This window comes from Falco naumanni, chromosome 9, assembly GCF_017639655.2.
Source record: "Falco naumanni isolate bFalNau1 chromosome 9, bFalNau1.pat, whole genome shotgun sequence".
Classification (NCBI taxonomy): domain Eukaryota; kingdom Metazoa; phylum Chordata; class Aves; order Falconiformes; family Falconidae; genus Falco; species Falco naumanni.
Genome location: NC_054062.1, coordinates 5,163,734 through 5,178,261, shown reverse-complemented (window position 1 = coordinate 5,178,261; position 14,528 = coordinate 5,163,734). Strand labels below are relative to the sequence as shown.

At 45.9% G+C, this 14,528-nt stretch overlaps 1 protein-coding gene across 4 annotated transcripts in view; it reads left to right on the top strand.

Annotated features, from left to right (window-relative positions):
- Window positions 1-14,528, top strand: part of PNPLA7 (patatin like phospholipase domain containing 7) — a 125,517-nt gene that overhangs the window by 62,690 nt on the left and 48,299 nt on the right. For all 4 annotated transcript variants that reach the window (XM_040607728.1, XM_040607730.1, XM_040607732.1 and 1 more), the window contains exons 22-26: window positions 187-336; window positions 9,732-9,795; window positions 10,312-10,480; window positions 11,651-11,833; window positions 12,871-12,989. In XM_040607728.1, the coding sequence (XP_040463662.1) occupies window positions 187-336; window positions 9,732-9,795; window positions 10,312-10,480; window positions 11,651-11,833; window positions 12,871-12,989 (685 nt within the window). The remainder of the gene's footprint in view (window positions 1-186; window positions 337-9,731; window positions 9,796-10,311; window positions 10,481-11,650; window positions 11,834-12,870; window positions 12,990-14,528) is intronic.

Here is a 14,528-nt window from a genome sequence, read left to right as displayed (position 1 = left end):
AAAATTATTCTTCATCCTTTTACGACTGCCATATGTGGGCACTTCTTGGTGTGGTACGGGGGATGGTACATCTCTCTTGGGTTCAGCAGTTCAGTCACGCTTTCCTTGCTGCCTGACAGTTGAAAACAATGAAGTGACACCTAGCTTTCCCAGCTGGCTGATGGCAAGCTTTTTCTTTTCAAACAGGTCATCCTCTTGGATTACACAGCTCGAGCAGCAAGTGGGATGCCGGAAATCCCGCCAGCAACCTCTCCACGGTAGCAATTATGCCGGTGTCTGAAGAGGTGCCACTTACAGCTTTTACGCTGGAGCTCAAGCATGCTCTCAGCGCTGTGGGTAAGGAGTGTTTATGTGTTGCTGCATCACGGGGTATAAATGCTGCTGATCTTTTGAGCGGGGTATGGCCAGGTGTCTGTCCATCAGAGGTGGGTTTGTGCCGTGTTAGGGCGGTAGCGCTGCAGCAGTGCTCAGGATCTGCCTTTTTCATGCTCCCTGCTCCCGTCCCCGCTTTAAAACGTGCGTTTCATTTTAGTGGAAAACTTGGTAGCCTTAATGACTCAGAAATATTAGCCAATCTGTCTGGCCTCTTGCCATGGCTGCCATCAGCTGTGAGACAAAAAGTCTTACTGGGACTTGCTGGAGACACCGATGCGGGGATGTGTCCTGCGGCTGGCTTCGCTGTTGCTATTTCGCATTTTGTCCTAATGCTCTCCCTGACCATCTAATGAGGAATAAAAAAATCCTTGGTAGCAAATGGTACAATGAGCATCACCAGCTCTGATTCTGTTTCCAAGTTTGGGAAAGTGGACAAACCCCACTGCCGCTGGGCTTCCCACAGTGCCTGTCCAGGAGGCTGGTCCTCCCTCTCACGTGTGAGAGTCTTCCAGGCTTCCTCGGTTGTACAGCCGCCTCCAGCAAAGGATTTCTTCTACAGTTTTCTTTCCGTGAGGTAATGCAGTGAGTGGTAAGTATAAAACTTGATGGAAGTAGCTCGTGGAGGAGATCCAGGTTGGCACTGGAAGTCCAAACTTAAGTCCTAAATCATCGTCCTCTTTGCTGCCAGCTTGTCTGTCTGTCTCGTGCTCACAGAACCATGTGTTCAGCTCACAACTGAGTCATTAACTGCTTTATCCGTTGGCGAAGTTGTGTGTGCAAGTTCCAGTTGCTCACAAAACTGTGTTTTTAATTCTCAATTCGGTTCACGCTTGGTACTGCAGTGTGACATTTCCTGAACGTCCCCTTCCCATCCTCATGCGCTATCACAGATACTCTTGAGTTAAATCTCCTGTGGTCCTTTGATGAATTGTTAGTCTGCTATCTTGTGACTTCTTATTTTGAAAAGTACAGGTTACGTGATGCTTGAGGTATAACCACTTACATTTATTGGTTATTTCCTTTTTTGACCTTAAGGGTATCTGGACCGTTCACTTGTTATTCTGCTTAGAAAAATCTTCTAGGTGAGCAGGCATGGGAAAGAGCTGTTAATGCTCAAACGCTTTAACCTTTTGAAATATGAATTTGTGTGCATCTTGCGGTGGAGATGTGTTACAGTGAGAACTAATTGGTGGGTGTTTGAAGATCCCTCTTTATTTTGAGATGGCAGAAAAAATTTACATTCCATAATGGAGATCTCAGCCGTAGCTATATTGCTAATGGGTACTTCGTATGGATTGTTGCCAGCTTGTTTTGATGGGTGACAGCACTAGGAGCCTGTAAATAAAATAAACAGAAACTTAAGTAGGTAGATGGACTATTCGGAATAAAAATAACCTTTCTAGTTGAAAGCAACTAGAACGTGATGAACAAGGGGTTTTGTTGTGATCGCTTGGCCTCCCCTCGTTCACCCTTCTTTTTTCTTTCCCTAAAATGATGACTGTGTAGTGCTTGGCAGCTATAGATGGTACTATACAACCTTGGCATCTGAAGTTCTTGCCAAAACGGAGCAGACGGCTGCAGTGGGAAGAGGAAAGTGTTGTGTGAAAACACAGCTAGCCGTATGGTTCAACACGCAGCTGGCAGAGCAGCGCCCCGGCCTCGGTAGCCTCTGCTGGGGGGCTCAGCCCCGCGGCGCTCGGGGGCACCGCGTGACCTTCTGCCCATGCTCTGCGTGCTCACGTACCCTACAGGGCTGAGGGTTTTCGTGCAGGCTGTATTTTATTTTTTTTTTAAAAAAAATTTTATTTAATGGAAACAGCGTTCTCTTTCAATTTTGGTTTTGTTTTGGGGGTTTGGGGTTTTTTAGGTGGTTGATGGTTTCTTGGGTTTTTTCCCCCGAGCTTTTGTGTTTTCTTTATACTTACTACCCTTTATACTTGTTATATTATATATAATTATTATATATATACTTACATAGCTATATATAATATATAGCTATAGATTGTTTGGATATTCCTTATTGGGGTGTGACAGTGCTGTGCGCAATGTGCCAGGTGGTGCTTTGCCATAGGGAAAGGGGCTGGGTTTTGGAATGATACATATTTTTTTTTCCTCCAAAAAATGCAAGGATTTGGATAGTCGGTGTCATGAAGCAAAATTTTGGTTTATTTTCAGATTGTCTCACTGTTCATCTGGCTGTTAGCATGATGAGGTGTGCGTTAGGGGCTCGGGGGGCAGCTGGGGTGCTGGAGCTTGGTGCTCTGCCGCCTGGGTGCTGACCTGCTTCTTACTGCCCCAGCGGCTAATTAGCGCTTGGGGTTTGGGTGTGAACTGCCATTAGGGCTTGAATGTATTTATGGAAATGAGAGGTGCTATTTAATATGCTTGAGAAGGCTTAATTGAAAAGCTTTCTCTTAAGGAAGTCTCTTTCAGTGTATACGTTCCTAATTTTGAAAATAAGGGAGTTTGCTGTGTAGATTTGCTGCTGTTGGCATATTTTGTTTATTCTTTTGGTGGTTCTTGAACTGACTTTTGAAATTGTAGATGGAAATCAGATGTTACCATTCAACAGTTGACTGAACATCTGATCCGTATCGTTCCATTGCTCTGGGCTTGACATAGGTGCCAGAGCGGCGGAGGGTAGCCTTAGGGTGGGGTGAAAGCCATCAGTTTTAGCTTTCTTTTGCAACTTAATATATTATTTTAGGAAATTCCTTACTCTTCCTGTTAATTTTATCTCGGATGCATATTGCAGTGATACCTCAAATCCCCTTGCTGCAGGTTGGAGCCCAGAGGACGGAAGAAATCAGGAGGGCGCAGGCAGTAACACAGAGATCTCCGCAAGGATCAGCGAGGTACCAGCTGCTGCAGATCCAGGGATGATCCCTGCGGTCGGGATGCAGGCTGGGTTGTAACACAACCTGCAAAATTAATTAGAGGATGGTTTTTCTTTTCCTGGAACTGGCATTAGAAGGCTATTGACAGTGCCATGAGTTGGAGCTGGGTGTGGGTTAATCTATTTAACAGGATTTTTTTTTTTTTTTTGTAATTTTTTAACTGCTTCCATCTTATTAAGGGGGTATAAAAATAATGACAGAGTATCTTGTCGCGGAATGAGTGATGCGTTTCACTCCTAAGAGGGAAGTAGCAATATGTTTATTGGTACAAAAGAGCAATTTAACAAAGTTTGATAGTGAATGCAATGGTTTAAAAATGTTTGATGGCAAAGTACACTTGATTATGTATTGCATAGAAGACAGGGTCAGAAAAAACGGTCAGGGAGACGCTGCCATTGCGTGGTGAGGTTCAGAAAGGACCCCTGTGCCCTCTGAACTCCTCGGAGGGCAGTTTTGGCACGGCTGGATCCAGACTTAGTCCCAGGCTCGGTCGGCGGTTTAGATAGAAGGGATTATATGTGCACAATCCATCCTTCAGACCGCGTAACTAAGATTACAAGTTTAGCGCGCTGTTCATTGCTTACCGAGGATCTGTTGGGGCAGGGGATCTCTCAGCCCCAGGGGTGACCGTGCGAGGTGCCCGTGCTCCGGGGGGGATGCTGGTGTGCAGGGATGCTCAGCAAGCCCGGGGCTGCCCGCTCGTTACGGAGCGAGGCGGTTGGTGTCTGGCTGACAGTCACATTGATGTACCAGCCGTGTTTTAGTCGGTGCTTTCTCAACCAGCCCTCACCTGCTGGGCAGGATTTGTGCCCCTCAGCTGTTGTGTTGTTACCTATCTCCCCAAACCCCAGCCGATGCCGGGTGCAGCCATCAGGACCCCCCCTGTGGCTATGGCTTGAGCAGAAAGGGGCGGTGGGGGAGCCACAGTAGCTCAGTTTGACAGTGGAAGCTTTGTAACACCATGAATTGATATATGCTGTCCACAAGAACTGGAAAAGTATTCAGAATCTACTTTTTTTTATTATTTTTTCCACTCCTCCCCCTTCCAAAACACTTTTGCCTGTAAAGAGGCAGGGCTTACGGGTTTGGTTGCTTGAGTCTGTTGTGTGGGTTTAATTTTTTTTTTTCCAAACTATTTATTTATTTATTTAAATAGGTAATGGGAACACCTCACGTGACCAGACTGTTCTCCATACTGGGCTCTCTGGCCCCCAGAGCACTCTGGGCATGTTGTGCTTACATTCTGTATGCAGGGAGCATCAATGTGCGGTACCACCCGCAGCTTCATTCCATCAATTTGTTCAGGTTTCTCTGAGGTTTGGTGTTTCTGTGGTTGATGATAATTCAGATATTGTTTCTGGACAGTACGGATGTGTCCCAGTTAAACACTAAGGGGTGTTCCTGTTTCCGTGGGGTTTGTTCTGTTAAAAGCTGGGTGGTGAAGCAGATCCTTGGTACCTGGTGGCGATAACTCCGCATGAACCTGCTCTCATCTTGAGGCAGGTAGAAATGTAAAAAATGATCTGAGCGTTGAGGAGGGAACAGCAAGGTCCTGCAGAGCGTGGTGGACCAGAGGCTACATCACTGCTCCCTTGTTGCGTTTGCTCGTGTGCTTCGGTGTGGGAGCCATTTCTTTGAACCTTGGTCTCTGGGTCTCCAAAGAAAGAGGATGTAGGATATGAAACTTCCAAAAAGCAGGGACAGAATTTTCCACTTCTGTACTGGAGTGAGATGAAATCAGTTAAGTTTTACTGCTGTGCAAAGTAAAAAAAAAAAAAAACAAAACAACAAAACCAAAAAAAAAAACCACGCCGATGACTTCTGGTCAATGTTTGTGCTGTCTGGTTTTATTACTGATATTTTTTCCTCTTAATACTGGTAGAGCTGAGAGCATGTCTTATCAAAAAGCTTTTTTGCAGTATTCAGATTTTAAAAAAGTATTTGCCTAACTGTTTTTTTGTTCTTTTATCTAAACGATACCACATGGCTGTGTGAATTGTGATTGTATGTGGGAGCCCCTCTGATCATATATAATTTCAGACTGAAGTAGAGGTGGATTCACATCCAGCATATGTGTGTCTCTCCTTCCTTTCTGCCCTTTAAATATAAGCGTTCTTTTCATTTCTAAAAATGTGTAATGTATTAGAAAGCTCACTGAAATATCTTTACTAATAATTTATTGGAGCTTTTAATTGTAGTTCTGCCTGAATTTCCCTTCCTCACACCCAGATTGGATTTCGATGCTGTTTAATGTGGTGCCTGGTGGGTACAACCTGGTATTTTTTGTTGGGTGAGATCTGACACTAGGACATCAGACTTATTTATCGGTTCTGTGTCTTTGATGCATAATTTTGTAGACTTTTATTAGGTTAAATATAAATTCTCTTTTGATGAAGTCCAGGCAAATATGTTTGCCGTGCTAAAATTTTTCTGTGGTGCACGTTGTACTGGATGTATCTTCCTGTGAGTGTTTTTTCCCAGGTGAGGTGGATTTACAACCATTTCTAAGCATCCAGGTCACTCCTTGACCTTGGGGCCTCTGGTTCCTCTAGGCAACTTTTTGACCACGCTTTATTAGACTTAGAACGAGGATATCTGTATTCCCACTCCTGCATATCTTATGAAATGGATGTTATGTGGAAAAAAATTACCGAAGCGAGTATCATGCACATTTTTGGACAGAAGGGAAGAGTTCTCTCTCTCACGTGTGATGCTTGTCTCCTTACTGGGGCAGGATTTGGTCTGGGAAGCCTTGCTGAAGGGCTGTCTCAACCCTTTTCTTGAGTGCCTTTTGTTTTTGAAAGATAAAATGAACTAGACCCCTGATATTTGCCAGCATTTTTTCCCCCCTCTCGCTTCTCTTTCATGGAATTGTAGTTCTGTACTGAAAAACAGATCGCCCTGGAGTACCCATTTAGATGTTCCATGAGGTTTCCCCAGGAATCATGATGCTCAGTGCCCAGAGGTAAGGCTGCTGCCAGGCACTTTTCTTACCTGAAGTGCATAACAGCTGGGATTCGGAATCCCAACGAGTTTGCTAAAAGAAAAATCCCCCAGGGGCTGTGAAAAGTCACCACCTCTGGCTTGAGAAATTCATGAGCTGCAAATTGCTGGAGGCTCGGAGAGTGTAATTAAGTTTTCCTTGCTGTCATCCTCTCCACCGGCAATCTGCTGTTGGTCGCAGTCAGAGAGACACTGTTGGGCTTAGATAAATATTTAATGTTACCTCGTATCACCTCTCCTACGCTTTTAACTTGGAGCCGTTCACCCCGTGTCTAATCCTGCTGGAGGAGAGCAGTCCCTGGAAGGTGCTGGGGGGTGCAGGGGTGTTCTCAGGGGGCCGCCTGCACCTGTAAATTGCACACGGGGCTGATGTCGGGTGCAGAGAGAGCATCACTAGGTGATGATGTGTAATTAAAACGCACACTGAGGATGCACTAACACATCATCTCGGACGCTCCTGCCTGCTGGTGTGGCTGGTGGAGGGGTATGTATTGGAGAATGACCTTTTTTTTTTTTCCCCCTCCTAACTTTGTTGCTCTCAGCAGTTTCATTTAAATAACACTTTTGGTCATTCTGTTTTATGAGAACGCATATGTTGGTGTTCTTCATCGCATTAATGGAAGGTTATTTAACGGTTGGTTAATTGGGAGCTTGCTAGGAATTGGAAGTGTAGAGCAGATGGTGGTTATTTCTGAAACAAAACGGAGTTGGGTTGGTTGGAAGCATCACTGTGTTCTGTGCTGGGGACAAACAAGGGTCTGGCTGCCTTTGTGCCGTGCTGCCGGTGTGTGGAGGGGATGCGGGGCAGATCCCACCCGAGCTGGCACCGCTCCGTGTGCGTCCATACACGTGTGTTGTGTCATGTGAACTGCCCCTTTTCCAAACACAGAGGTGAGGCGAACGGGCATGGTGTCTGAAGCCACCTGTCTCTCCGAGGCTCTTCTGATGCTCAATGGAGATGTGTTCTCCCAAGATATCTGTGGGCGAAGTAGCCATCACCTGGACCCATGTAAAGATGCTCGATGGGGATGGTGTTCTCCCAAGGAGATACCTGTGGGCGAAGTAGCCATCACCTGGACCCATGTAAAGATGCTCAATGGGGATGTGTTCTCCCAAGGAGATACCTGTGGGCGAAGTAGCCATCACCTGGACCCATGTAAAGATGCTCGATGGGGATGGTGTTCTCCCAAGGAGATACCTGTGGGCGAAGTAGCCATCACCTAGACCCATGTAAAGGTGCACCCCAGCTCTACAACGTCCACCTCTCACCTTGTGTAGAAGGTGTCCTGGCTGCCGGGGCCACGGGGTTTCATCATTTCTCCTTAGGACCAGGGCTTTGGTACATCAGATCGCTGTGTGTGCTCCGGGCTCCTTTGCCGATGTGCTGGGATCTCGGTGACCGGGTGCGGGGAGGTGACAGGCAGGCGCGGAGGTGGAGCATGTTGTTCCCTTTTCGGCGTTGGTCTCTTACCCGACGTTCTTATTGCACTTCTCAGCTCATTGTGCATTCCTGGCTGTTCGTCTTTGCCTGCTAAACTTCCGCCGCTGCCATAAAGCTTTGTAAGTCACATACCCAGGAAGAATATTTGGTCTACATATCATTTCTGTTTTGCTGACAACTTTGGCACGTTAATGAACACGAACGATAACTCTGCTGTTGAATGCTTTGTCCAAATTGACCTGCCCTCTCTGCCTGCTGCCTTTGTCTGCAATGTCACCAGGAGTTCTTCTGGGAACCCCCTCCTCATCCAGACCAGCTGTTTGTGAGGCTGGATGGCGGATCGGACCGAAGAACCTACCAGTGGTACAGACCGGGTGGTAGGAAGCCCCGCAAGCGCCAGGGCCGTGTTCTGCAGGTGGTCGGGCGAGCACAGGGGCAGCAGCACAGGTGCAGGGCTGAAGGGCACGTTAAACCCGTTGAAATGCTTCTAAACCAATTCCATCTCCTTGGGACTTGTTGCTTTTGTAGGAACTGACTACCATAAGCTTTACTAGAGGATAAGGAAATGAAATTCTGCCCTCAAGTCAGCCTCCTGTCGGTGCTTTCTTACCAGCTTTTAATCTTTTGGTCTCCACCTAGGGGCTATTTTTGTCCATTTTTGTTTGTTCTTCCATCATCAGCAGCATGACAAAGAGCAGGCATTATTGGGGTGTTTGAAAATACAAGGTGAAAACTCATACTTCTGAGGTTTTATCCAAGTCTAATGCTGCAGAATGTTGAACGTGAAGCCTTTGCAGGAGGACTCGAGTGCTGGAGGGGGAGCTGGCCCCGCAGGATGGCACAGGGTGGCCAGCTCCATGTGCTGCATTTTGGGGGTTATGCTTTTTGAGCGTGTAAGTGTGAAATTGCGACCTTTTACCACGTTGTTCATTCGTGGTTCCTTGATTTTTACGAAATGCATTAAACCATGCCGCTTTATTAGCGCCTTGAGAGACCTCACTTAATTAACTGTTTTGGTACTTCGTACATAGATTTCAGTTATTTTGTTAATGGAACAATGAAGGATTACACAACGAAAACATTAATACAAAGCGACTACACTTCCGTGGTTTGTAAATGTGAATTTCTCTCTTAATTAGAGACAGATAATACTTTTTTTAGGTGTGAGCTGAATCCCTTGCTTGCTTTGCTTTGGGTTTTTATGTATTTATCTGCAGTTCTGCATCCTTCATTGCACGTGGCAGGTATTGCTGCTGCTGAAATAGAATTGCTAATAAGAATAATGAAGCGCCTGCAAGAAACTTTTTGCACCAAAATTCATCTCGGATATAATGTTATTGCCAGATATGTGTTTACGTACGCCTGTCTCTGCAGTGGAAGTGGTGTGAGTCAGCCTGTGCCCTACTGATCTGGGAGTCTCTTCTCTCGGGGTTGGTTGTGGTGTAGGTTCTTGGTGGCACATTGAATAAGAAGTCGTAGATAATAATGATATTATCATTCTAATAGAGCTATTATTATTATATAATGAGAGCTTCTAAAAGCTCTAACAGAGAACTTTAGGATTCATCTGGGGAGTTGGTTCAGTGCAGGATGAACAAATTATGTATTCCAGTAGGTTAGTGAAGTAGCTTATTTTTTCTTTGAAACCAGATTCCTGGGCTTTCGGTGGTTGCAAAAGGTATGGGATGTTCTGGTGGTTGTGGTTGTGAAGATGCAGCTGCCGTGGAAGCTGGCATCCTGCGTGACAGAGCAGTGCGATAAAAGAGAGCCTGTAGCTTGTGACTAATGCAGCAACAGAGCTCTGGGAATATGGAGAATGGGAAGATGTTAATTGTAGATAAGTGTGAAAATTTTTGTGAAGACTGTGCCAGCTCTTTTTTCTTTGATCAACACACCGATCCATTGTGATCTTCAAAGCAAATTCACAGAACTACGTTTGTTACAGCTACATTTCCTCAGTGTGGTTTGTCAGGAGCTGAATAGCAGGCATTCATCTATGAAACTTCTTCTTCCAGGTCCTGCTCTGCTGCTCACCAGTGATAACATCAAACAGCGACTTGGTTCTGCTGCGCTGGATAGGTACCTACCCTCATTATTACTTAGAAAAAAAATGTGGAAAGATACTCTGCTGGTCGTATAAAGTAATTGGGAGTAACATCCTGTGTTCTGACGTAGGTTGTGCTTTCTCATCCAGGTGTTTGGGACAACTTTTCAAGAGTATTCGGTTCCAATGTGGGTGGGATTTTTCCATAGTTACTTTCTCATTTGTGAAATTGGAAAAGCTGAGTTGCGCCGGGTGGGTATTGCGTGCTCGTTCCTAGGGATGACATGGAAGTCGTACTGAAGTTAGGCATCGCTGCATCCTCTTTCCTTTGTGTGTATATCTAATGATACAAATAATGGAGAAATAAAGCAAGCACAAGCCTGGAAACAGGAGCAGATAAGGTTCTTAAACTGCATGAGCAAGAAATGCAGCTCCCTGATGCCCTTCAGATTGTTTTGGTCAACATGTAAGATTCTCTCTACTCTGTTAGGAGCTGTGATATAAAACCATTTGAATTTCTGTTGGTTTTTTTTTTTCTTTTCTGTCCCCAGTATCCATGAATACCGTCTGACTAGCTGGCTGGGACAGCAGGAGGATATTCACCGCATCGTGCTGTACCAGGCGGACAGCACCCTGACTCCCTGGACTCAGCGCTGCATCCGACAGGCTGACTGCATCTTGATCGTTGGGTTGGGAGACCAAGAGCCTACTGTTGGAGAGGTGTGGAAATCACTCCTTCCCTGCCTGCAGTGTTAATGGTCCAGGTCAAAGAAGGGCTTTTCATACTCGGGGATTTTCCTGGGCTTAATACCTAGGAAATACAGAAATACAAACTATTCCTGAGAAATGCGTCTTAGAAATAGAAAAAGAATTGAATGAGAAGCCTCTGCCATGGCAGGTTTTGTCTAGAAGTATTTCCAGCTATGTTCTTTTCCTCTAAAGAGTCATTTTGGCTAATGGTAAACCAAAAGTCAAATTGCTTTGAAGCTTTGCCTTTCTGCCGAGGCTATCTTTGCAGGAGCTGCAGATAGAGAAAGAAATCCTTTTCTGCCTGGCTGGAATTTATGGTGTGTGCATAGGAAAAAATAGGTATCAATTGCCTTTTACGATTAATTGAATATATTTTATTACAGAGTGTAAGCTCTATTTTTTTCCCCTTTCTATCTATTTTTATTTTTTATATTTTATTACCGAAGTTTGACCAGGCACAGAAATTCTGTAAGAAATTTAAAGATGAGGTCACAAGTGGGTTTTATTAGGATTGTGAAGGGCTTGGTCTGGCTTCCGAAGAGCCTGGGGCTGGTATCACCTGCAGCGTTCTGGTGTGTCACTTTGTGCTGGTTCCTCATGACGGTGTGTGGGAGGCAGGAAGCACAGCGACAGCAAGTCGCCATCAGTTGCTGAAAACAAGAAAAATATAAAAAAACCCATAAAACCAAGGAATGCAAGGAGGAAAAAAGTGGTGTGATTGGGGGTGGAAGAACAAAACGTGCTGAAGGGTTGTAGGCTTAAGTATGACTTGGGAAGCTATATCGCTTTGCGTGAACAGCGTGTCTGTGCTGTATCTTTAATGGTTGATGTGTTAGGTACAAAGCATTCAATTTTCAGCGTTCAGGTTTGAATCCTTGATTTTAGAGCTCTGTGTGCCATATAAGCCCTCAACTAACAATGTAGTTGTCCAAATAAATCTTGTTTGAGGGTTCTTAGTGTGCGTAGTTGTCTGCAGATTCAGATTGGAATGGAGGTCAGACATATATATATCTCTGTGCGTATATAAATATGTAAGTTTAAAAAATATGTGTATTTCACAATATAGTATTCTGTTAAACTGGTGCTGGAGCAGTAAATACCTGACGGCCCTGTTCCTTTGATGTGTATAACATGCTGTAGCTGGAGAGGATGCTGGAGAACACCGCAGTCCGAGCCCAGAAGCAACTCGTCCTGCTCCATAAGGAGGATGGACCTCTCCCTTCCCGAACCGTGGAATGGCTGAACATGCGGAGCTGGTGTTCTGCTCATCTTCATCTCCACTGTCCACGCAGAGTCTTTTCCAAAAGAAGCCTGCCCAAGCTGGTAAGAGATTCCTGCTTTGGTGGCTGGTCTCTTAGCTGTGATACTTGTAATCTGTCTGTCAAAGGTGGTCTGAGGTAAGGATGCTCCATGATACTCTGATGCGCAGCTGGCTGCTACACCGGCAGTGTTCTCTTTGAATCTGTTTGGCCCCAGTTTACTGTAGGAAGCAGAGGGTTAAGGGGCTGATGTCATCTTTATGGGTGCGTGCCTGGCTTTTTGATTAACCAAAGTCGGTAAATACGAAGTGAAGGTCATATGGATAGGTGTGTGCGTGCGGTGGTGTCCTGCTCATCGGGGGGATCGCTGTGCTTGCAAAAACCGTGCTAAAGGTCTAGCGGAGGCAGGCTTGTGATGCTCCCCACTAACCGCAAATCCTGGTCAAGACAGAGAAGTAGCTCCAAAGAAAATACTGTGCTGTCGCAGCACTCTCAAAACTCGCCGGCTGCAACAAGGCTTTTACCACCCCATCCCAGGTTGCTTCCATAAACAGTTCCCATGCCTGGCCCCGGCACGGCCACCAATGCCCCACAAGGTTTCAACAGTTCATCTACTGTCTGTGCTGTTTCTTCATCCTCTCAGGCCAGCCCACCCTGCTTTGTGGCTCTGCTGCACCCTTCTCCTTGTCTCTCCTACATCCCAGGCACGCTCTCTCCTCCCTCTGCTTCTTCCAGGTCTCTCTTCCTCTGGTCCTCTCTTCATATGGTCCTTAGAGCTATTTAACTCCTCAGCAGGAACCAGCCACAGCTGCACATCATCCACACCAGCCAACCCACCGCCCCTGAAGCCAGCCCACAGCTGCACACAATCAACGTTAATTAACCTGCCTTCATTCCTCCACACGATGCTACAGTGAAATTCTCCCAGCTACTATAGAAACAGGAGAGATGCATATGGTCACTAGGACTGTTGGATAGTTCATTAACCCTCTTTCCATTTGAAGAACAGCCGTCCACCCGCTTTCTAGCAGCATGTTGTTGGCTGCTGGCGTAGACTCTGCCCTGCCTTTAGAATGAGCATCTTGTGCCTCTCCTCTGCAGATCGAGATGTACGAACGCGTATTCCAGAAACCACCGGACCGTCACTCCGACTTCTCTCGCCTGGCTCGTGTTCTGACTGGAAACGCCATTGCGCTGGTGCTCGGGGGCGGAGGAGCGAGGTAGGTGGCCGCTCGCGGGCACGCTGGTGTGTGAGTGCCGGATCCTGGAGCACCGCTGGCACCGGGCATCCGGCAACATCAGCGCTGTTCCGTGTTTGGGCGAGACGGTGAGGAGTCGCTTGTGTTACACACACTTAACCTGCTCTGTGGATTCGTGCCTGGGTTTCTGCGGAAGGAACATGAGTCTTTGTGACCTCTTGAGACCTCTCATAAGTTGGGCTTAATACCAGGAGATGACCAGGTCACTAAATATGACGCTTCTTTTGTTCTTGGCCTGCACTATGGATTTATTTTCCCCTATGGATTCTTATATTGGAAAATGGCTCATAATATTTCAAAGGTCTCCAAAGCTCTTCAAAGTTTGAGCAGCAAGAGGAATTATGTCCTCTAATGGGGGAATGTTCTCCTCTTTATAATCGCCCAAAGCCCCAGGTACCTGTACACTTCTGACAGCCTCACTTTACAGAAAGATTGCATTTTTTGCAGACATGAGGGCAGGGTGTGTGCTGAACACTCCTTTAGCATTCCATCTGAATTCCTGTTGAGCTTTGGAAATAAATTATTACTGATATTTTCTTGGGAATCCCTTTATATTCACGAGTTTTATCTTGAGACAGAATTTAGTAGCCCTTTGTTGTCTTCGTCACCGCGTTCTTGAAGCCCTTCTTTAAAACAGCGCTTTGAAATACTGCTCTCAAAAATAAAAAAAATTACAATTTGCACATAGTCTGTCTAAGTCCATAGAAATACCACGGTTTTGGCTCTGGGCTGGTGCGTGCTTTGGCGGGGAGCGTTCACTACGGTAAAGGTTAGGGCGCCTTTGTGACAGCCTGCTCTGGTTAGTCACTCGATGCTGAGCCAGCCAGCGCCGTGGCTGTTGCTCCGAGTGCCTGCAAGGATGCCTTCATCCTCCTTGCTTTCACAGTTCCCTCACCTAAGATGATTTCAGTATTTCATTTCGATAAGCACTATTTTGTGGAGCCCCAAAGTAAAGCAGAGGAGGGGAGCTGCCGCTTCATCTGGGTATTTCAGGCTTCTAATCGACTGATGCAAAGCGTTCATGGTTGGGGTTTTTTTGGTTGGTGGTTGGGTTTTTTTCTTTTTGTTACAAGCTATCTGGTATCTCTGTCTCTGCTGAAGCCTGTGTCATGCTAAAATACATGCGCTTCCATATTTCTGGCAGCACATTATGCTCGTTCCTGCCTTCCTTCCTGTAAACACTGCTGTAATTTTTGCCAAACTATTCATTATTTTTTTTTTTTTTTGTTCTACTACTTAATTTGCAAGCTACCACCTGCTGGTTTCCAAGAGCAGAGGTAAGAAAGAGCAGGATTATGGAGTCTGCGTGTTGGTCCTGCGTTGTCCTCTGCAAATCCAAACCGCTGCACTGCTGCTGTGTTGGCTTTAGGATTTCTGGATGCGTGCCCCCATGCAGCGATGTGACCGTGTGCCGTTAGCCATGAATTTGCTCATTTCTGGAGGTGTGCAATGTGGAGGACTTGAAGAGGATTAAATGTTCTCACTCAGAACAGAGAAATA